The 25,105-nt window shown below is 39.6% G+C and overlaps 1 protein-coding gene across 1 annotated transcript in view; it reads right to left on the bottom strand.

Annotated features, from left to right (window-relative positions):
* Window positions 1–505: 505 nt before the first annotated feature.
* The window catches only part of dscamb (Down syndrome cell adhesion molecule b), a 161,377-nt gene continuing 136,777 nt past the window's right edge, over window positions 506–25,105 (bottom strand). Inside the window, exons 18-33 of the mRNA XM_053651059.1 lie at window positions 23,454–23,600; window positions 21,300–21,455; window positions 20,823–20,956; window positions 20,442–20,595; window positions 19,383–19,500; window positions 19,054–19,217; window positions 18,536–18,634; window positions 18,074–18,262; window positions 16,687–16,977; window positions 15,345–15,521; window positions 15,203–15,233; window positions 14,976–15,091; window positions 12,044–12,193; window positions 10,862–11,059; window positions 10,045–10,347; window positions 506–1,813 (exon numbers count right to left, since the gene is read on the bottom strand). Coding sequence (XP_053507034.1) covers window positions 1,440–1,813; window positions 10,045–10,347; window positions 10,862–11,059; window positions 12,044–12,193; window positions 14,976–15,091; window positions 15,203–15,233; window positions 15,345–15,521; window positions 16,687–16,977; window positions 18,074–18,262; window positions 18,536–18,634; window positions 19,054–19,217; window positions 19,383–19,500; window positions 20,442–20,595; window positions 20,823–20,956; window positions 21,300–21,455; window positions 23,454–23,600 — 2,801 coding nt within the window. The 3' untranslated portion in view covers window positions 506–1,439. The remainder of the gene's footprint in view (window positions 1,814–10,044; window positions 10,348–10,861; window positions 11,060–12,043; window positions 12,194–14,975; window positions 15,092–15,202; window positions 15,234–15,344; window positions 15,522–16,686; window positions 16,978–18,073; window positions 18,263–18,535; window positions 18,635–19,053; window positions 19,218–19,382; window positions 19,501–20,441; window positions 20,596–20,822; window positions 20,957–21,299; window positions 21,456–23,453; window positions 23,601–25,105) is intronic.

Raw genomic sequence — 25,105 nt, 5'->3', positions numbered from 1 at the left:
CAAGGAGCTGGGATGAGGCGTCGGGGTGCATTGATTCAACTGTCAGTGGAAATGACCCAGTCACAAACCCAGCGGTTGGGTTACACCAAACTACCCAAAAACAATCCAAGACTGAAGAATAACTCAATTAAATGTCCCAAAAGGCTCAACCCAGAGTTTGGGTAGAAAAAATAACCCAGCATTTTTTAGAGTGTATTGTACTTATGTATCGTATTGAAACACCACTATGTCTCATCGTGTCATAGCGAATTAGAATTTTGTGTATCATTACACCCCTATTTACCATCTACATAGAGATAGTAGCATTCAATTTTGCAAGGAAATCTTTTCACCTTTTCAAAAATGTCCTGCACTGCTGGTGTTGAACAGGCTGAATTCATACCAGTTTCACAAACAACTGAAGAAGGAGAAGGAAAAAAAGACAAGCGAACCCATTTTTGATTGCCTAATCAAACCAGATGTGTGCAAACATGACTAAGGACTTTATTTACCAAACCATTTTCCCTGGATTATCCACAAATAAAAGTGATCTCTTTATATTTATATGAACATTATTATAGAATTCCTTAGTATGACAAATAAAAATGTCTTTTGGATTTTTTTTTTTTTTTTTTGAGCCGACACTTTACTCAACATTTCAGGTCCCCATGCAGTCCTTGGAAATCTCAACCATCTGACGAGATCAGAGAAAGTAGACACACATCATCCGTCCATATCACTCTTACTGTATTCGTTCGGCTTCCTCTGTAATCTTTGAACATTATGCCATGGTAAAAAGCTAATCATTCATTGATCACATCCCAACATTAAAAAAAAAAGATAAAGAAAAATTCATGGATAAAGAATGGAACACTTTCCCACTGAGTGTTCCGCACCCTTCTTTTTTTAATTTTTTGATATTTTTCATCTATTTTATATAATAATAATAATAATAATGACTATAGAATTATCCTTGATATAAATTCAAAAGTAGTACCTCTGTCAATTTAAATAAATAATTTTGGCAATCTTCATAATGGTGTTATTTAAAATAATGATAAAGATTCCAAAATGCAAGCTAAAGAAAAGGATGAGAAAGAAAAGAAGGTGAGAGAAACGCTGAGTGCAAAAGAAAAAGGAATATATCAGGGGAGTGATACGTAATGAAAAAGAAAAAACAGATGCAAAGAACATCAATTTTGCCTTTTAGAATTCTGAAATATGTATATACAGGGCTCATCTATGTCTCTGAAAAGTGCTCTTCTTTGCAGCAGAGCTTTTTTTATGTTTGTGTGCTTGTGTGTGTGAGTATGTAAATGTGTTTTGCATGTGCGCATGTGGGTGTGTACTTGTGTGTGGGTGTGTACTTGTGTGTGTGCGTGTGTGTAAATGTGTGTGTGTGTGTAAATGTGTGTGTGTGTGGTGCTGTGCCCAATGGTCCATGTGTTTATAGTCCTGTGTTATACCAGTGTATAGGACTTTGCGTATGGGTTGTTGCTCTGTTTCAGGTGTCCTCTAGAGTCTAACAGTGATTCCTGGGAGCTGCTGAGTTTGGCAGCCTGGGCGAGGTCCCCTGGCTCGCGGTGGGGCAGCGTGGAGGCCGAGCCTGGCTGCCACTGCTGCACCGCTTCCCTGCTGGGTGGGCCGGAGGAGGCAGGTGCAGTGGAAGGCGTCTCGGAGGGCGTTGGGGCTAACACGGCCGGCCGCTTTGCTGTGCGACTTCTCTGTGGCTCCAGGCACGTCTGACCTGTGGCTTCCCGGCCTGAATGAGCTGCTCCCCGGTTCAGCAGGAAGTCCATGCGCAGGTAAGGAGGCAGGTGGACCAGTTCACCCCCTGTACAGAGGATTCATGGTCATCTCACCAGAGACAATGCTATTAAATTCTTGCAATTGTATTTTAATTCCTTTCAGTGCTTTATTATTAGTTTTGGAAAGCATTTGAATATTCATGAGCCTATAATGTTACACTACAGCTACACAATTTGTTTGCATTGCAAAGGTAATAATAAAAGGTGAAAACTATATCACTTCATGAAGTAAAAGAGACAATCATCAACTTTTTTTTAAATCCACAGTAATGTTTTCTTGTCACTGACATTTAGCCCAGTTCTACATTTCTTGTCTAGGCTTCCTTGTAAACATCCGCCATCTTCAAGACTTCTTCACAAAAGGAATCATCCATCCATACATCCATACATCCATACATCTTCTACCGCTTACTCCTTTTCAGGGTCATGGGGAACCTGGAGCCTATCCCAGGGAGCATCGGGCACAAGGCGGGGTACACCCTGGACAGGGTGCCAATCCATCACAGGGCACAATCACATACACACTCACATACCCATTCATACACTACGGACACTTTAGACACGCCAATCAGCCTACCATGCATGTCTTTGGACTGGGGGAGGAAACCGGAGTACCCGGAGGAAACCCCCGCAGCACGGGGAGAACATGCAAACTCCGCACACACATGGCCCCGGCGGGACTCGAACCCCAGACCCTGAACGTGCTAACCACTAAGCCACTGTGCGCCCCACAAAAGGAATCATTCTTTATTTAAACCAATATTTAAGGCCAAATCCAAAATGGGATTTTATTAACTACTATACATGCAGTTTGCACACTACTTAGGTTCTAACATAATAGTGTTGTAGTGCACTGTGCAAGGAATAAAACACAACAGGAATAATCAGTGATGGCTGTTGTGATGAGTCCCACTGAGAAGCAGAGTTACTTACCACAAAATTGACTATGTTCCAATAACAGCATGTTCCTAGATGTTTCATTTGTTTGCTCTTATGCAACAGTTATTCATCCATTTTCTGTACTGCTTACCAGAGACAGGGTCAGGGTGAGCCTGTAGCCTATCCCAGGGGACTCAGCACACGGAGGGGGACACCCTGGACAGGGTATTGGGCAGGGCACAGTTGCACACACACTCACACACCCATTCACAATTTGGAAATGCCAGCCTACAACGCATGTCTTTCAACTGGGGGAGGAAACCCCAGATTACTCTAACTCTAATCTAACTCTAGATTAGATTACTGTAATGCCTTACTGTCTGGATGTTCCAGTAGGAACATAAACAACCTCCAGTTAGTCCAAAATGCAGCTGCTAGAGTCCTAACTAGAACCAGAAGATATGACCACATCACCCCAATCTTATCCACAATGCATTGGCTCTCAGTTAAATCTCGCATTGATTATAAAATACTTCTATTAACTTATAAAGCACTAAACGGTCTCGCACCACAGTATATAATCGACCTTTTGGTTTTCTATGATCCGCCACGCTTACTTAGATCAAAAGATGCAGGCTACTTGACGGTACCTAGAATAGTGAAGGCTACAGCAGGGGGAAGAGCTTTCGCTTATAGAGCCCCACTGTTATGGAACAGTCTTCCAATTAGTGTTCGGGACTCAGACACAGTCTCAGTGTTTAAGTCTAGGCTTAAAACGTATTTGTTTACTCACGCCTACCCTGACTAGTCTCTCTATTATGCTAATTCCCAGTCCTAATAATCTTTTCTCTCCTTTCTCCTTCTGCCGAGCCACACACGATTTTATGGAGATACTAGAGATCCTGATCCTTTCTGATCTCCGGACCTGCCTGATCCGTTTCGGATGTCCTGCCTCTGGATGGAGCTCTAATCTACTCCAATTCTAGACTGCTGGGACTACGGCTGCTTCTATGGCCATACAGAATTCATAAAAGTCAATAATGAACTTTTTCACACTATCTGTTGTTACCCAGATGAGGATGGGTTCCCTTCTGAGTCTGGTTCTTCTCAAGGTTGATTCCTCTTAAAACATCTTAGGGAGTTTTTCCTTGCCACCGTCGCCACTCAGTGGCTTGCTCAGTTGGGATAAATTCGCACCTTTAATATCTGTATACCGTGTTGATATTTCTGTAAAGCTGCTTTGAGACAATGTCTATTGTAAAAAGCGCTATACAAATAAAATTGAATTGAATTGAATTGAAACCAGAGTACCTGGAGGAAACCCTCAAGGCACAGGGAGAACATACAAACTCCGTGCACACAGAGCGGAGGCAGGAATCAAACTGCCAACCCCATAGGTGTGAGCTAAACATGCTAACCACTAAGCCACCATGCCCCCCAGAGATCTGCCAATGATTATTCATTTTATTTATTAGTTAAAGAAAGACATACTTTTATCCGTTTATAGTTACATTTAATGTTGTGGAACATCTGCAAAACAAGCTAGTTCCTGTTATCACTTGTGTTATAATATTATAAACAGTCATTCCCTCACCAGCCTCTTATTTTTTCTCTCTTGAGCTTAATAAAATGAAACAAAAAAGCAGCTTCTTATGTTCCTAAAGACCCTGAACGCACAAAATCCTCTGTCCTGAAGACTTTCCCATGGCGGAAAACATACTGATTATAACTTACTGACTCACTGTTAAAAAGTGCTGACACCTGAAACGTCTGCCATAAATGTTCAATTAACATCTCCTTAAGAAAATGTCATATAAATGATTATACATTTTTCTTTGCTGAATAACAAAATGCTTTTAGTCCACTTATCCATAGATTACACGGAGTGTCCGTCTACAAGTCTCTGTGTATTAGCTGTTACTATAGTGACACTAATTTATTAGGAGAGACACATTAATATAAACCTGTGAACTGACATACAGCTGGAACTATTGTCATAGAACAGAAGTTCTCAACCTTTTGTAACTAAAGCCCCCCAAAGTCTCCCCTATTATGTGGCACCCCCCATATTGAAGGAGAACAGGTATAATGATTATCTATTCTATACAAAATCTATCTATATATAACCTATCCTATAATCTGTTTTGATAGATAGATAGATAAATAGATAGATAGATAGATAGAGTAAATAGATAGAGTAGATAGATAGACATACAGATTTTTTTTGCTTTTGTGTTTTTGTACTTTTTTATTACTTTTCATGACTTTTATGATTTAAAAAATATATATTTTATGAATTATATAAAACTATATAACGGACATGTATGGAACATGAATGATCAAAAATGTTTCTGAACACTATAACTACTTTGAACAAGAGAACTAGGCTGTAATAACGTGCACTATTTTACATGTACAACATGTTGCATTCCATTCGTCTTGCGTTCTAAAAACTTTCACACAAGAATAATGTAAATTGGGACAAAAGGCGGGTTTCGTTAGCCATGACATTGTTAAATCAATCAGCGGGACACCTGCGTGTGCTTCTTTTCACATTCATGCCTGTGTCAGCTGTCGTGCGATCACCAGGATGTGCTGCTCCTGCTCTCAGCCTCTCACTGAACAGAGCAGATGCAGAGAGAGGTGAGAGTACAGCGGGAAAGCAAGACCTCGCACTTGCAGGACAGTACTGGCGACATTTGGAAAGTTGCTAAGGTTTATCCAAAAAGTCTCTAGGTTTGTCTTTAGGCACTTTTTCTTGCAAAAAAAAAAGTTGCTAAAGGGGTGTGAAAAGTTGCTAAGTGGCAACACTGGTCTGCACTGACAGCTAGATAAAAGGCAGGCTAAGCTCCGCCTCTCCCCAGCAAAAAGAACATACAGCGGGAGAGGGAACGCAGGGTTTTTCATTTATGCACATTGCATTTGAAAAGCAATAAAATACACTGAGTACACAAATGATGCCCTGTCTGTGTTTTTTTTCTTGAAAACAATCTCTCCACGCCCCCCGTGTTGAGAACCACTGTCATAGAAAATGAATCAAAACCTTTTGACCAATACAATTCAAGAAATCAACATGGCTGTGCTACAAGTGTCCAACAGCTACAGCTATTATTTTTAAGACACATACTTTGTTGATTTAACTGGTTATTAACTGACTCCTAAATGTAAATAAATATCTAAATAACTACATTTAAATTAAAGTATGTAGTAAAAGACAATCATTTTTTGTTCATTTTCCAGTTATTTAAAGTTAGAAAAGGTTTAGAAAAGGCTACATTAGATGACAAAAAAGAATTTGGGATCTTAAATATCCATTAAATTTAAATTTAAAAAGTATAATGTACATTAACAATAAAAATAATAAATAAATAAATAAATAAATAAATAAATAATAGCTCTAACTACTGGAAACTGCTGGTGCTAATGCACCTCCTGGGGAAAAAATATCTAAACAAACCTCATTACACCAACACAATACTAAGAATCATACAAGTAACATTATATCTATTAAATTCTATTGCACTTCACCTGCAACTGCTCCATAACTGTATTCACTTTTATAACGATGTTCCAAGATACAAAATGAAAGATCCTAAAGCAAACTGAATAAGGCTTACTAACATCAAATTTCTATACAATATAAATTCAACTCCTACAATTAGCTCAAAAAGCTCTGAAATCTGACGTTGTTTTTTCATGATAGGGAACATGAGGTTCTGTATTGTTTTCTTTTTCTTACACATCATATCAAATCTATTTCAGAGCAATGGGTTTCAGTACAATGTCATCATTCTGTTTGCTAGGGGAGGATTTTTTCCTTTCTGACTACAGAGTTCAAAGCTAATTATTTAGTGCAGCTTTAATATGCAATATGTGAAAATGATGAGTGTATAAGAGAAAAGCTAAGGACTCGGGATGTAATGGAGACAATGCAGATGAGCTAAAAATCGGGCTTGAATTCAAACAGCAGAAGGTCACTATCTAGTATCGTGGTTCTGTATATATATGTATATATATATATATATATATATATATATATATATATATATATATATATATATATATATATATATATATATATATATATATATATTTAAAAAATATATAACAGCCCGAGATCTCAACCAATCAGTCAGTTTAATAGTTCTCAGCCCTGATTTAATCCAGGTCCTGTAGGCTTGCTGACAATAGCAAGCACACTTTTGTTCTGGTTTCAGGAAGAGATGGAACTGCAGTGTTTTGTCACACTAGTCAGTCATATAAAGGCTGTGTGCTCATTCGATCTCACATTCAATGAGTCCATTGTGACAGTAAACTGCCATTTTGTACTGGCAGACAAAAACCTTTTTCGATAATGAGTACCGGTGGCCTCTATTCACCCTCTACACACAGTGTACAGTGACGCATTTCACAATGAACCCTAAACTGAGACGGGTAACACGAGAGTCCAACACCCAGGCTGCTGTGCCCCATGTCACTGCTATAGACACCAATGGACACAGAGATTGGTGTGTGTATGTGTGTGTTTGTCAACACAGGGAGCCAACAACAGAGCAATCGATACACCCAGGCATGCAGGTAGACAAAGAGTGCCAGGGTTCACTGAGGTAATGTTCAATGAGGAAACAAAAAAAAAACCCCAAGCAGAGCAACCACAGACCCACAGACATGCTTCATGTCAAATCAATTATTTAAAGGCTAATAATTAAATAACATCCATAAAAGCAGAGATTGAAATTATACAGGTTATACATGCTATACATTCTAAAATGTATAGCAAGACATTTTGCAAGTTCATTTTAATTTGTGATTTTAAAACAGCATGGAAGGTGGGATTGAATAATTTATTATGTATTCAAACCACAGAACTGGCCCTTAGTAAATTAAACAGACCCGGAATTAAGTGAGTCTGTGCAGCTTGACAAGTTATCTGATAGTCAGCTGAGAGGCTGCAGTAACATAATCTAGAAGGTTAGTGCTACTTACTTTAACATAGCCTGGTATGGAAACCAATCAGTAATTTATGTTAAATGCCACAACTTGTCCCATTGCACAGGTCTAAAAAATTTACATGTTTCACTGATCTTTGTTGTCATGCCAGTGTTAATGTGGATTTATTTACAATTTTCGGATTATCTTTTAAGAATATCTTGAACATAGGATGTGAGGAGAACACACCACCACCTCATAGCCGAAACGTTAGCCAACGACTTGCTGAATTTTTGTCAGGATTATGATCTTGTTCATTTCCCTTAGTCTGTATTAATTCACTTAACTAGCTAATGTTGTTATTAAATTACACTAACTACCATTTTGAGCTTAGTTAATTAAGTTTCCAGGAAACCAAGACATTCTCAGAAGCACACTGAAGCTTTCACTTTTTTCTTGGTGTGGGACTCTGGTCTTTGGAATTTGGAGGTGTGTATGCATTACGATTTGTGGCAGTCCGTTTCTGTAGTGGCTTTCCACAACACAAGCAGATGAAGACTAGCTAATGAATTTATGATTTGTCCACAAGTGCATTTTCTCACTGATTCCTAAAGAGGCTTCCTTTTAGGTTCAACTGTTAACACTGTGGATAAAAGTATGTAAAGCATGGCAAAGTATGCTCGTTTTTTGCAAGCTAAGTACACTATTATAAATTTGGTGTGAGACATTTGTGTTTTAGCTCTGTTTAAAATATTTTTTTTAAAGCAGCCTTCCAACAATGATCACAATGAGCTCTAGATGTTAGACACAATACCCAGAGTATATTTGGCAAAACAGATCAATTTCTGAATGTTTGAAGCTTATATACCACACTATATTTTTGTGCAGTCAGTGTGCCAATGAGATTAGCCAATAACTCTGCAGTGGTCATGACGTCAGCCATCTGTTTCATTATCAAGGAAAAACATAAACAGTTGATGCAAAAGTATGCGTTATTTATTTATTTATTTATTTATTTATTTATTTCTGGCTTAATAATATAAGAACGTTTTTCAGTTTATCCTTAAAACACAAAACATCTTTACTGACTGGTGTTTCCTACTGAAAATCTGATAGAAAAACCCCTAAATACTAACAGAAATTAAGTCTAAGTAATAAGTTATCTCTATTAGAAAGCTGAAAAGTTTGTGCTCCAGTTGACATGTGCCTAAAGGTATATACAATGATTTAAAACTGTTTAAAACTGATTTAAAAAAAGAATCAACTTTTCTTTAGTCATGAAAAGTTCAACTAGGTTCAAAATCTTGAGCACTAAAAGAAATGAAACATTGATTAACAAACTGGAGAACGCCATATCGTGATATCTCAGTGTTTAGGGAATACCTAGTACCTAAGCGTTGACCAACAATGACCAACAGTGAAAACCATCATTCAGAAATGCGAGAAATGCTGCAATCTGTATCTGTTTAGTGCTCCAAATATCTGTATCTGTATCCGTATTCGGAATTATACCTGAAGTGGGTGTGGCCTAAACTGTAAAGGGGTGTCTTTCTTTTTTTAATTAAATATGCCAACCAAAATCCCCCTGGAAACAATGGAAAACTCTGGGGAAAATTACAGAATTAGAAATGTCAGCACTGTCAGCATGGTGAATGAATTTTGGCTCACTTGAGATCATAATTGGTCTCAACTAGAGATGTGAGGGATTGTTTCTTTAATCCCATTCATAGGGTTATATTCTTTGTACCGGCTCATGATATTTTCTAATGAAAATACAAAATAAACAACCTACTAGCCTAATTTAACCTACTACGACCCTGACCAGGCAGTTACTAAGGATGAATGAATGAACATTGTAAATGTAACACGCAGGTACTTCTTTGTTCTGTGAGTGTCGTATCTGATTGCTCGCTCAGGCCTACATGGAAGTAAAAACCTCCCACTCAAATAAACTTTTTCTTGATCCTGGTCCTGACGCATACCTCTAGACTTAAATAGATGTCCTGTGAACCAATCTGGCAAGGTTTATAAACAAACACAACAACAACAACAAAAAAGACTAAATTTGCCTCCTGCTTCTGCATTTGCATCAGTTTAGACATTGCTAATAGACACAAATAAACTATCAATAAGTGGGAGAAAAAATACTGAAAAAACAGAATTCAGAATCATACCTTCAGGTCTTTCGCTTTTAATGTCTTAACACAATTGTTGACCATTTTAGTTACTTGTGGGGACACCTGTAAAATATCCTTTTGTTTTCGTTGTTTCAAAGAAAATATACACAGCCTTTTGCATTCAACTGTACATATAAATTTGGTCTAGTATAAAAGAACAGTTGTTCCAGTTGTATAAGTGGCCTGGGTCCAGATGCATTGCTAAGTACAGAACATACACATCAACATGAAGAACCCATCTTCAGGCAAACCTTTGATGTTTTCAAACTCACCAGGTCTGTGTGCTTTGGGCACAGCCATGTTCATGACCCGGCTGGCATCCTGTGGTTTTGGTGGAGAGGCGGTGAAGCGGCAGATGCCCGACTCAGAGGGCGTGCTGGATGTCATACTGTCTGTGTAGTCGTTGGTGCCTGCTGTCATCTGCTCAGAGGATGTGTCAGAGATGAAGCACTCTGTGATGGTGAACTTGGCATGGCGCAGCTGCTCTTCCATCTTGGCGTGCTCATATGCTCGGGCGAGTTCCTCGTATGTAGAGGAAGCACTCTCTGTGGACACCATGCTGCTTCGAGCACGGTCTGTATAGGAATGTGGATGTGATTTACAAACACAGACACATACAAAGATTTAGTGACATACTTGTGCAACTTTACATCAAATGTTTCAGATGGGTTTGGCAGCACTGTGGTCTAATATGGATGATAATGAACACTTTCTAATGTTAGGTCTGTCCAGATTTAATATACTTAAATAGCTTGACAATGAAACTATTAAGGTTAAGCAATGTTTTACAAGGTCCCGTTGATGGCATAATCAGAATTACACACACTTATTCTAGTTAGCTAATGTTATGCTACCTATCACGCTTGAGAGGACTGTTAAAGAGAGCACTGTTTTCTCAATAGAATTGCTAAGAGTAGAAACAGATGCTTACAATAGGAAGACAGGCTACTTCTGTAAGCCTCTTTTTCTAGCAGAAGTTAAAAGAAGTTAAACTGTAATTGGTATTGTCCTACATGAGAAAAAAAAAGATACACTAAAGTTTCTGTAACACAGTTCCAGTCTGGTTTAATCTCAGAGCTTTAGTGTTACCTGTGTCCTGAGAGGGACTGACACTGTAGCTGTCACTTTCCTTGTCCACTGAGCCTGTGGCACGTGGGGTGGGCAACCTCCAATCGGTAGTGAGTGTGTGTGAGGACATGGGCTGATGAGGTCTGTTTAACGTCCATTGGCTGGCATAGCGGCTCCGTGTCGCCGGACCCGCTTTAGCTGTACGACGGGCAGTGGGATCTATGGGACACCAACAACATGACTGACTAACATCTCATTTAAAATGTACTTTAAAACCAACAGTCTTGAAGTATTTATGTAATGACTCTTGGTATTGGTATAAGCACATATTACATCAGCAGCAATATTGTTTGAGTGGGCTCATAAAGCTTCCATGAGAGCTGTACTTCTAAAATTCTATTGTGAGGTTGTGGGATTTGTTGAGTTTAATGGAATCAGTTCCCCCAGCATGAAGGATTGCAATCTGTGTGTGTGTGTGTGTGTGTGTGCTTCAGGTAGATTGAGCGACCTCACTACTTCTGATTAGTTCAGCTCCACTGTTCGTCTATGGTGCTTTCCCTACGGCTCATTTCAGCTTCATCTGCAATATCATTACCTTGAACACTGAATTTCCTTTAACATGTAAAAGGAACCTACAGACGCTTAACACTGAGATACAATATCCTAATGACTAAGCCACTGGTTTTCAAAGTGGGGGCCGCCAGGGGGCGCCCGGGGGGCCTCAACAATTTGGTGTGAAAAATAAAATCTCACTCTCAGACAACCACACACACACACAATCAATTCCTAATGTAATGTAATGTAAAGATGTAAGATGTAATTATTAATATATATATATATATATATATATATATATATATATATATATATATATATATATATATATATATATAATATTCAGAAGTCTGTATTTTAAATGTGTTTTAAAGACATCCTGCAAAAGGGGGGCCTCGGCCAAATGTTGATGCCATTTGGGGGGCCTTGCCCTGGAAAAGTTTGGGAACCCCTGGACTAAGCAACTTCAGCCCAATACACTGTTAACCCTTATGTCCTTTTTGGATATAAATGACCCATTTTGTATATTTATTTCCATCAATATGGAAATTCAAGGAGTACTAAATGTAATGGTACAATGTCACACGTTGTTTCCCTTTACATCTGAAAGCTGATATAGTTTGCCTTATTAAACACTTCAGTACTCACTTGTACCAGGTCGAGCATCTGACACGTCCACCAGTGGCCCAGTTGTCTGGGATAGTGACTGGTAATGAACCGTGTGTGTGACTGTGGAGGACTTCTGCTTCGATGTCTCCCCAAAATCATTATCTGTCAACAGCACTGTAGATCGGTCATCTGAGAGAGAAACACATACACAGGTATACAGATCTATACATTCATAACACTGATTAACAAGGATTAAATCCCTTCATGGAAAATGTATTTCTCTTTTCATTTACTGGTTTATTATATACTGTACGTATAGGCTAAGAAGGAAATAACTGCAGTGGCTTTAAAATTATAAACATGCATTGCTACAGTGATCATATATGAAATGTGATTTTCAAATTCAGTGGTTGTAGTTTAAAATCTGTGGCATGATGTGACACATGCCACTACAGGAATAGAGTCTCAAATATTGAGCTGACATTCAGTAAAGCCTCTGCTGAGTTGTTTAAATTCTGCTCATTCTTTCCCTGTATTATGTCTGTCAAACACATAAATACATGTGTGGCACCACAGACAAGAGGAGTTGCAGTGTAAAATGGTACTTGATTTGCAATGACTTGGAGTTTAAAGTGATACTTCATTACACCATATGAAATATGCGTTTACTCTCATCCTAGCGGTTGACCACAAATCCATTCATTAACTGGATAGATGCCTGAATAATAATATTACGCAGAAGGCACATCTCTAGCTTGCAACATACACAATATGGCCAAGCCAAAAGTATGTGGACACCTGATCACGATACCCATATGCACTTGGTGAACATCCTATTCCAAAAGCATGGGATTAATATGGAGTTGTTCCCCCCTTTGCCGCTATAACAGCCTCCACTCTTCAGGGAAGGCTTTCCACTAGATTTTGGAATGTTGCTTGCGAATTTGTCTTGGGGCTGTGATGTCAGGCAAGGAGGCCTGGCATGCAATCGGTGCTCCAGTTCATCATAAATGTGTTCAATGGGGTTAAGGTCAGGGATCTGTGCAGGCCACTTGAGCTTGAGTGGTTTTCTCTCCCCAAACTATATGTTTTGATCACTGAGTCTTCTCAGTTAGCTGGATTCACATCTCCTGGTCCCTAGTCAACCAGCCAGTCTGTACACAAGCCCTGCTAAGATGGCTCACTGGCTTTCCTTCACTGTACCATATACTGTTCACTACTGAACCTGCTATATTAGTTGGATTCTGTTAACACACCTTACTGGGACAGGAGCCAGGTTTCTAGTGGCTGTATACTGCTAATATGATTGAGAACCACATGCTGTTCCTTACGACCCTCCCTATCCACATGCTAAAGTTAGCAGATACATGCCGTGTAACCACAGGACTGGTTTACAGTAACAGGACTGGTTTAAGAGAACTTGTGCAATGCCTATTTTCATGTCCCTACTGCAACGGAAAAAATGTTTTTAAGATTTGCTTTCTAAGGACAGGCATTTCAATTCAATGTTCTACATTTCAGCCTCATTCAAGCACCACAGATATTTTTCAAGAAGCTAGATTCACTAACAATGTTAACTACCCTTTCAGGTTCCTACAGTATGTTCAGTACCAGCTCCTATTGAGGATGCTAGGATCAATAATGGTAGCTGCACCAGTAATCACCCTAGGCATGCTGGAACTTTGAGTCTTTCTGAAATGGGCTACAGCGGGACACCAAACTCTACAAAGAAGATGGAGATATAAGGCTTATGTAATGAAAGGGATCCACTAGAGACCAATGCCCTATTGGAGTGAGATCACTTCCCTTACAGGCTGGGGGGCAATGCGGTGCTAGAAGAACACAGAGTGTGTGTGGGTGTATGTCCACCTGGTATAAGATCAGAACACATCAACCAGTTAGAACAGAGGGTGATCTATCTGCTCTCAGTCCATCAGGGAGGCACATAACCAAGAGGCTCTCTTCACTTCAAAGAATTTCTTCAGGTGGGCTTAACCATGGTTAGACTCACTGAGGACAGTATATCTGCTGGAGCTTTAATTGGTAGCCTGCATGGACAAGATTCACTGGCCTACATGTGGCCTCATCATCTACTATATCTACCTGGGGGTTTGGCTCCAAAAAGAGTGGAAGAACTCCATGATCTGGCGAAAAGCTTGCATGCATTGGTGGCCAGATGACTCTAGAGTGATTTTGTGGCTGAATCTGGGATTTCTGCCCAAGGTCATATCTCTCAGTTTGGTAAATCAATCAATTGTCCTTGCAGTGCTCCATGAAGAGAACCCTGCAGACTGAACCTTGTTGTATCTGGTAAGTGCCCCATAGTACTACTTAAACTGAATAGCAGCCATCCAATCCTCAGATGAGCTGTTCATCTGTCACAGAGCAAAACCTGCTCACTGGGTGATGGACATCATCATCATGGCCTATAGACAGGCTTGGTACCATACTCCCACCATGACATGTCTCCTCATCGTGGGCGTTATTTAAAAGTGTGTCACTCCCGGAAGTCTAGACTGATGAGAACTCATTGAGAAGCTTTCAAGTAAAGATGGCTGTATGCCAGTGGTGTTTATTGCAAATAATGTGTCATACATTGCTCTGTGACTACGAAAGGTCTCAGCAGGTGTGCACACATGCAAAACAAAATATTTGAATTTTCAAAAATGCCAATGCAATGGTTGTATTATCTTGTGTGTGTGTGTGTGTGTGTGTGTGTGTGTGTGTGTGTGTGTGTGCATGCATGCAGGCTGAGATCTTCCAACATAGTTCAGTACGAACTCACATGCACTATTATATATATGTGGGAAGATACATTATATGACACTAATATACTGTACAGTTGCTGTGGCAGTGGGGGCCATGTCATAGAGTCTTTTTAATTAGCTTACTCTATTTTGATTCAGGTATATTTATGAAAGCTTGGAGAAACTGTTCAAATCTTGGAAGCTCTTGTAAATGAAAATCTTACCTATCGTCTCCATCGTGTCTCTCTCCTCAATGAGCAGTTGGGCCCGTGGGATATCAATATGCATTCGGAGGGTTTGCTGTTGCTTGTTTACAGCATCCGGAGTTCGTGTGTTCTTACTGAAAATACATATTCAGTCTGGTTATATCGTAAGGGTTCTCATAACTATAGTGACTTGGAAGTTATGAGAACATGATTCAAATGCGTTTAGTGTATTACGTTCCATTTACCTCATAAGCATTTCTGCCAAGCTTTTTGCATCTGTGAATGAAGGAGAGAAGAGAATAAACTAGAACTGCTTCTGTAAGAAAATTATAAGTGAGGGTTGGACAATACTTGTTTTTATGCTTTTAGTTTTGTATGTTCACACACCCCGTAATCTCTTGAGCCTTTGCTCCCTCCTCCTCCTCCTCATAACAAGCAGCACAATGAAAACCATTGCAATGGCCACCAGGATGCAGATGATTGTCACCATCATCTTCAGGCCCTCAGTGCCTTGCCTGTTCTCCTGGCTGGGGTCCACAATCTTCAGCAGTGGAGCAATAGTGCCTGCAGGTATGTAAGGGAATTTGGGTTATAAATGTTTCTATTATCCAGTTCACTCACTCAAGTCATTTTGTGCCCTCTTTCCTCCCCATTTCTGTCACCTGCCAATTCCCTCCCACCAGTCAGGGCTAACACATACACTAACCAACTGCATCTTTTAAAACGGTGGCTTTGCTGTATCACAGGGCAGCATAACACATTAGGAGCAAAGTGCTATCTGCCCTCTTCCGTATACATGATCTCACATTTGAACTTGTGATCTCTGGACAACAGGTGTATGCTTTTCTGTTGCACCAATCGGGAGCCATGTTCTGCCCCCTGTAGCAATACTGGTGCTCTGTTAATTATATTATTATAACCCTAAATAAAAGCTCTTGTACTTCTATTATGTTGCTCTAAAAAAGTTGGTTTTACTTCAGTTTAGTTTTCATAGGGCCACATGCACACCTGCATAAACCACTCGTGATGAGTGACATTCATCATAAAGGCTCATCATCAATGTTGATGTTGATTATCATGTTTTTGTTGACATAAGGTTGTGTTATGACATTTTCTGGAAGTACCTTCATTAAAACATCAAGACAGCTGACTCTGACAGCTAATTAAACATCAGAGAAAATATACACAACTCTGTTATAGTGTTATATCTGTTATATATAACTCTATTGTTGTAGTTGTTTATAGTCATAGTGATGCCTGTTGGAAAATGCTTTTTTTTATATAAATCTTTATGTAGGTATGTCAGAGTAAGTCATTGTGTTTATAGTGTTTATAGTAGTGTGTTACTAAGTCCTCAATTCTATCCAACCAAAAGCCCAGAACCCAGTCAGATTTAACCATCACACTATATTCACTGCTTAGAAATGACTGTCCAATTGACCCAGACCATCTGTTTTGATGTTATAGCAATGCTACTGTAGAACTTAATCTATACCCAATATATTTAATCTTAATCTCATTTATTAGCAGCATAAGCGATATTTACAGGAATAAACGCAAAACATTTTAATATGCTTGCAGTTCATCCTCATGGCTTCCTCGTGTGTGTGTGCGTGTGTGCACGCAGAGGTGTGAATGAAAGATGCGATAAATTAGATTCATTTTTTTTATATATTAAAGCAAAAACTACCCCGACCTCTTTGTTGTGTGTTTTGGAAAAAACACTTACTGCCGTCCACATTCAACGTTGCGAACAGCACCCTCTTCTCAGCTGTACCCGCGCTGTTGCCCACTCTCATCTGCAGCTCGTACCACGTGCCCTCCTGTAGGTCATACAGCACGTGGCTCTTGGGTAAAGAGGTGCGCTGCATTGTGGTCCATGGTGTAGTGTCCACTGGCCGGAACTCTAGTGTGAATGAGCTGATCGGGCAGCCGCCGTTATTCCAGCCAATCAGATTGAGCTCCACACGTGTTGAGTTGATGCTGGAGAAAAGCTCATGGTCTTTGGCAAACTGTGGCTCTGAGGAGAGAAAGAGCATGAGAAGGTAAACATAAATAGGTAAAGGTGGCCCTCAAGAGGCAGGAACTAAAAAGTTTGACCATATGAACTTTTTCCAAAGTTGTTTTTACTGTCATAATGGTGACTGTTCTAGTTGTCCCAAATGGGTATAAATAAATAAATAACATAAAAAATAAAATAAAAAACACAACCACCAAGTTCCTTTAGCACAGGTTTGGGTTTGTTCTTGGTTTGGAATGTGCAGTAGGGAAACATCCTAAATTGATAATAGGTGGTGTTGCAAACATGAGTGACTAAAAATGTGGACATCATATTAACTTTGTCCCACTTCTGGTCTTCCTGAAACTCCCACAACCCATCAGCAGGTCCAGGTCTTTCAATATTTTAGCTACTTAATAAGCTAGGAGGCTAAACAAAGCAGAAACACAAGTATATCGTATTTTGCTGAATTCTATTATTTTGTTACAGATTTAAGATGAACCTAACATTCCTAGTGCAACTTTAGGCCCTTTTGTGCATAATGCTACAGTGTAACTGCTTAAATATCATATTACCTTACAAATCCACTAAAGATATTCTGGTTAGTCAGTTCTTGGTGGTACAAACACAAGCGTTATTCCATCCATCCATCTCTTTTCCATATTGCTTATCCTACACAGGGTTGCGTGGAGCCTGGAGCCTATCCCAGGGAACTCGGGGCAAAACCTGGACGGGGTGCCATCCCATCACATGCCCATTCACACACTACAAACAATTTGGAAATACCAATCAGCCTACAGTGCATGTCTTTGGACTGATGGAAACCCCTAAAGCACAAGGAGAACATACATGCAAACTCCGTGCACACAGGATGGATGCAGGTTTCGATTCTCCAACCCTGGAGGTGCAAGGTAAACATGCTCATAACTAAGCCACCATGCCTCCTGCAACCATTATTATCCCCTGAATATCATTATGACTTCTTGGTCCAAACTTGAGCAGATACTACAAAACATCCAGGTGGAATGTTTGGTACTGGACTGAAGGGTTCTGTGCAGGAATAACATCTTGACCAAGACACAGTGCAGCCCTGAGACCTTCCTAACTAAATACTCACCTTTGCCATGGGTTTTGGCCTCGATGATCTCACTGATGCGGCCCGGACCCACGGCGTTCTGCGCAGTCAGGGTAAACTTGTACCAGGTGCCACACTTCATATTCTCCAGCCGGTATGATCGTTCGCTGGGGCTGATGGGGAAGCTTCCCCATTCCTCGCTGTTATCCTCTGAGTACTGCAAAATGTAACCTTAAAGAGAGAAAGCAGATAATTACATGTGCTGTCATCCAATTTGACAGAAAGAACTGTGTAGGATAATATTTTGATGGTGGGACATCATTTTGAAATGATAAAATGCATCTTACTGTGTTGCTGTGGTAAGCAAATGGTGAAATCTTTAGTCAATTTCTTTGTTTTTAAATGTTACATGTTAATTACTTAAAATGAGCCAAGCACTTATAGTTTTGTGTGAGACAGAATTTTTCAGGGCAATAGGGACAGCAATAAGCACAGGCGTCTCACCTCTGATGGAGCTTCCTCCGTTGTCTCCAGGAATCCAGGACAGAGTGATGGATGTGGTGGTGGTTTTAGTTACGGTGAGACGTGGCTGGTCCGGAGGTACTACAAGTTCGAAGTTATATTTTATGTTTCAGGTTGTAATTCATTATCATTATTTTTTTAAACAACAACAACAACAACAACAACAACAATAATAATAATAAACAGGGTTGGTGTTCAGATCATAGACCACAGACTCAAGAAAGAATTAATAAATGAATGATCTGTATATTATACTGAATGGCAAGAGTGATAGACAAGAGAAAATAAACAGCTGTCTATGCGGATGTGTCCTACTGAGCCCTATTGCAGTCACTACTGCTTCCTGTGTTAGGGTCACACTCAGACTTCATGGTCCCCAACAGGTCTTCAGTATCTCCTTGCTTCATACAAGAGATTTGGGTTATGCCTATAAAGTCCTGATGGTTCAGACTGTGGCATGATTTTGTTTAATATCTTATAGAGCTGACTCACAGACTCACCTTGAACCTGTAGATTTAGTGTGATTTCATCCGAACCCCAGTTGTTGCTGACAATGCAGTTGTAGTACCCAGAATCCTCAGCTTTCACCGTGCGGATCACAAAGCTGCCGTTGCCATGGACACTGCGCCGGCCATCGATAGAGACAGGAGCGGGTGTCCCGTTGCTAAAAGGGGAAATCAAAAGAAGCTTCTGAGACACTTTCTCCAGTGAATAACCTGGCTTGTTTGCATTACATACTATATAACTTACTTAAATTATTCCTTTTTATTTTATTACATGTCCATAAGTATGCCAGCATGTGCTAATAAGTCTCTCAATATAAACTCACGTTCCCTTCAGCCACTTGATGGTCGGAGGAGGGTCTCCAACAGCTCTGCAGGGTAGGACAATGTCCCTCATCCATGGTGTGGTCACCGTGCCACTGAATGTTAGAATACGAGCAGGAGCTAACAAAGCAAATTATATTAAGCCACAGTTACTTCTTACGTTCATCAATTCTGTTTAAAGCCTTTTCTAACATTCACATAGCAAATCAGGTTCCTATATGAGGATTTTCCCAAAAACAAACTTTTATGTGTATTAAAAAGTCACAAATAACCTACTTAAAATGTAAATAAGTAAATAAAATAAATTATAACACACATTTAACTTGTAAAAGTTGCCCATTAACAGTTATGAACATATATGACCCAACACATCATTGGCGCCCAATTCCCAGCACTGAAAATAATCAAGGACTCCTCCCATCCCTGTCACAAACTGTTTAACCTACTTCCATCCAAGACGAGATACAGGAACATTCGCACCAGAACCAGCTTCTTACCCACAACCATTACCCTACTGAGCTCTACGCTACACCGTTAGGCCACGGATATTTTACTGTCTGTTATCATCCTGATTCTTTTCTATACTGTATATTCTGTATTATCTCTATATAATTAAACGATTCATAGTATATATTCAAGATTATCTTTATATACTATTACATACTGTATATACTGCATATACATTGTATATTATTCATGGATAATTTAGGTAATGCTGTATGTATAGTGTACATATCTCTTACAGGTATTTTTGACTGATACTTGCATATATTTCTATTTATATATCTATTATAGCTTTTCTATTACAATCTAGTGTAATACCAGTCTGTCTGTCTGTCTATCTATCTATCTATCTATCTATCTAATATCTTTCTTGACAGAATTGTACTGAAAGTTGTTATGGTAAAATTATACTGCACATGTGTTACACATGAATGCTTAGATCTGCCAGTCTTCTTTTTTTAATTCATTACATAACACACCTGGATCAACACCTGTACCAGGAGGTTTCAGCTCAGTCAGCTTCAACATTCACAGTACAAAATCATCCATGTCTGTACCTTTAGCTTGCGGCTCCACAGTGATGATCTCACTTGCATTCCCTCGACCAGCTGCAGTCACGGCCACCACCCAAATACTGTACTGCCAGTTCTGGTTCAGGTTGGTGACACGACGGAAATACACATCAGGCGCAGCCTCAAACTCACTGATGACCTGCATAAAATTTTGTTTATGTGGAATGACAAGTTAAATGTTCAATTAAAACAAATGCATATGGTTTTATCTTCATTAAGGTTTTTTGACATCAACAGCAAAATGATTGATGCATTAACCTGTAAATGTTTTCGGAGCTTTATGTTTTACAGCTGCATAGCACACAAATGTCAGATGATAATCATGCTAAAGAATACGCTTTGTTGTGTTGTGCTTTGGCTTCATACCGTAGGATAAGGGTTGGAGCAGAAGACTGTGTACTTCCGGATGATTCCATTGAGCTTCAGTGGAGGAAGCCAGGAGACGAACACCACCGAGGCAGACGCAGCGGCAGCCTTCACACCAGCTGGAGGACCTGGAACTGTGTGGAGACAAGGACAACACTGATTCTTAAAACTTGCATTCTGTAACTGAACTGAACTACTGTAAGAGCTGCAGTTATATATATATATATATATATATAAAAAAAACAATCACGTGGCCAATCAGAATCGCTGTGGTATACTGGAAATTAACACAAGGCAGGGTATTTTATAATAATATTATACTATAATAATATTTACACTAGATTAAAAAACGTTATGGCTCAGCATCTTGTTGTCACAAATATACATGTATATACAAATATACATAATATACATATGCGTGTGTGTGTACACATGTGTGTTTGTTCACAAGAAGTAAATCTAAATGAGATGTCTCACCGTCCTCTTTGGTCCTTGTGTATATTTGATCGCTGCGAACTCCGTCCCCAGCCCGGGTGAAGGCCAGCACTTGGATGCTGTAGTTGGTGTATTTCTCCAACCCTTCAAGCTCCAGAGAGGGCTTTGTGGTAGTGATGTTCTTGATCTCTCCCAACTCTGAGACAAGGCAGAAATAAAAACACATTTCAATGCCCATTCTAGCAAACACAACAATATGTAGTAATAACCATAGTACACTGCACCCTGGAGCTATTATAGTACAATGTATATGATGGGCACTTTTCTGGCCAGTCACTGGTTTAATGCAAAATAATGAGGTGTCAATGAGACATTGTGAAAGTACATTCACAATGTTGTTACTACAATAAACAATTAGTAATTGGAATATTTGTAAGTTGTGTTTTCAGGCCAAATGATTTAACCTTCACAGTGGTACTTGAGGTATTGAGTTTACCAGCCAAGAAGTAGTGCTAGAACAAGTAATGCTGGATAAAATGAACATTTATTTCTTGTAAACGTTATCCATGTTTAACAAGTAAATTTTACTACTATGTTGCATGTTGTCAGGTCATGTTTTCACATCATGCCATTACAGTCATTACAAGATGACAATTCTCAGATTTTACGAGGAGATGAGTCGCTTCTCTGCTAACGCACACAACATCAATAGACCACAATGGAATAGACCAATAGACCACAATGGAATAGAACACTCCCATCAGCAAAGAAATGTTTCATCATTGGATAAAGGTGATCAGTAAGAAGAACTTTGTATTCATCTGAGTGACTCTTCCCTGTATAGGAGCGCATATACTCAAACCCAGCAAAAGGTTTCCTACAGCTTTACACAGCCACTGGGTGTTTCCTGCATCTACTGCATGAAGCTTTCCAACATATTGGTAACCAACAGCATCCCCTTCAGGTGAAGAGCAGAAATGGAGCAGCTGAATTGATTAAATTGAAATGATTTCTGATCATTAAAAAGTTATAGTTTCATAAACAAAATGCAGTCTTCAAAAGCCGTCCATGATCGGTCAAAGGCTTGAGTGCACATGTGTGTATAAAATGAGTGTATAAAATATTTTTATCGCTTCATTCCATATTTCTTGTCAGAATAATTGACAAAGTATTGTATCATATGTCAACTGTAAAATGTTTTAAGACTTTAGCCTGAAGTGCCTAGATTGTAAATTAGAAGTCACTATAGTTTACACTATTTTCCTTTGAACCACTTTTCCCTTGTGATTCTCTTTAGTATATAAAACTAAACTACACTGGCTATAGATTAATTTACTTTATACTAAAATAATCCTAAAATACAGTGGTGCTTGAAACTTTGTGAACCCTTCAGAATTTTTTTTTATATTTCTGAATAAATATGATCTAAAACATCATCAGATTTTCACACAAGTCCTAAAAGTAGACAAAGAGAACCCAATTATACAAATGAGACAAAAATATTACACTTGGTCAATTATTTATTAAAGAAATTTATCCAATATTACATATCTGTTAGAGGCAAAAGTATGTGAAGCTCTAGGATTTGCAGTTAATTAGAGTCAGGTGTTTTCAATCAGTGGGATGACAATCAGGTGTGAGTGAGCGTTCTGTTTTATTTAAAGAACAGCGATCTATTGAAGTCTCAGCTTCACAACACGTTTTTGGAAGTGTATCATGGCGTGAACAAAGAAGGTTTCTGAGGACCTCAGAAAAAGAACCATATTAAAAAAACATCTCTAAAGAGTTTGGACTCCACCAATCTGATGAAAATCTGATGATGTTTAAGGTCATATTTATGCAGATATATAGAAAATTCTAAAGGGTTCACAAATTTTCAAGCACCACGTTATGGAGTTATGACATACCAGTGTCAGTACAATGTTATTACAATGTCACTACAATGACTACAATGTCAGCGCTGGGCTGAGAATAAACCAACCATTTAAATCATGTTTGGTTAGTGGTGACCCTATAGTTTCCCTTTCCACTGATGGACAGGGTAGAGGGAGGGCTGACAAATTATGCTTAGCAACATACCGTACAGTACATACAGTATTTTATTTGTTTGTTTATGCATGTCCTGCATATGTCCTGAGATGATATACTGTATGTCCTGTATTACTGTATATGTACGTATATATATGACTGACTCACCTCCATCTGGTAAGTTGGCCCAGTAAATGACTCGGTAGCCAAGAAGCATGCCATTCAGTGCCTCTTTTGGGAGAGGAGCCCAGGACAGAGAGATGGTCTCTGGAGTTGTGGCTGTGGTCACAACATTTTCAGGCGATCGGCTTGGAACTATGAAAGTAGACATAGGAAGTGCATTGAGAAAACACCTTTATAACATTAGAAATAAAACTGCATTACCATACAGTGCATCCGGAAAGTATTCACAGCGCTTCACTTTTTCCACATTTTGTTATGTTACAGCCTTATTCCAAAATGGATTAAATTCATTACTTTCCTCAAAATTCTACAAACAATACCCCATAATGACAACATGAAAGAAGTTTGTTTGAAATCTTTGCAAATTTATTAAAAATAAAAAACAAAAAAAGCACATGTACATAAGTATTCACAGGCTTTGCCATGATGCTCAAAATTGAGCTCAGGTGCATCCTGTTTCCACTGATCATCCTTGAGACCCTCTACAACTTGATTAGAGTCCACCTGTGTAAAATTCAGTTGATTGGATATGATTTGTAAAGGCACACACCTGTCTATATAAGGTCCCACAGTTAACAATGCATGTCAGAGCACAAACCAAGCCAAGCAGTCCAAGGAATTGTCTGTAGACCCCCAAGACAGGATTGTATCAAAGCACAGATCTGGGGAAGGGTACAAAAACATTTCTGCAGCATTGAAGGTCCCAATGAGCACAGTGGCCTCCATCATCCGTAAACAGAAGAAGTTTGGAACCAGCAGGACTCTTGCTAGAGCTGGCCGCCCGGCCAAACTGAGCAATCGGGGGAGAAGGGCTTTAGTCAGGGAGATGACCAAAAACCTGATGGTTACTCTGACAGAGCTCCAGTGTGTCTCTGTGGAGTGAACCTTCCAGAAGAACAACCATCTCTGCAGAACTCCACCAATCAGGCCTGTATGGTAGAGTGGCCAGACGGAAGCCACTCCTCAGTAAAAGGCACATGACAGCCCGCCTGGAGTTTGTCAAAAGGCACCTGAAGGACTCTCAGACCAAGACCAAGACAAAGATGGAACTTTTTGGCCTGAATGGCAACCGTCATGTCTGTAGGAAACCAGGCACCACTCATCACCTGGCCAATACCATCCCTACAGTGAAGCATGGTGGTGGAAGCATCATGCTGTGGGGATGTTTTTCAGCAGCAGGAACTGGGAGAGTAGTCAGGATCGAGGAAAAGATGAATGCAGCAATGTACAGAGACATCCTTGATGAAAACCTGCTCCAGAGAGCTCTGGACCTCAGACTGAGGCGAAGGTTCATCTTCCAACAGGACAACGACCCTAAGCACACAGCCAAGATAACAAAGGAGTGGCTACAGGACAACTCTCTGAATGTCCTGGAGTGTCCCAGCCAGAGCCCAGACTTGAACCCGATTGAACATCTTTGGAGAGAGCTGAAAATGGCTGTGCATCGACACTCCCCATCCAACCTGATGGAGCTTGAGAGGTCCTGCAAAGAAGAATGGGAGAAACTGCCCAGAAATAGGTGTACCAAACTTGTAGCATCATACTCAAAAAGACTTGAGGCTGTAATTGGTGCCAAAGGTGCTTCAACAAAGTATTGAGCAAAGGCTGTGAATACTTATGTACATGTGCTTTTTTGT

Source organism: Ictalurus furcatus, chromosome 20 (assembly GCF_023375685.1).
Source record: "Ictalurus furcatus strain D&B chromosome 20, Billie_1.0, whole genome shotgun sequence".
Lineage (NCBI taxonomy): Eukaryota > Metazoa > Chordata > Actinopteri > Siluriformes > Ictaluridae > Ictalurus > Ictalurus furcatus.
This window is presented reverse-complemented; position numbering and strand designations above follow the sequence as displayed.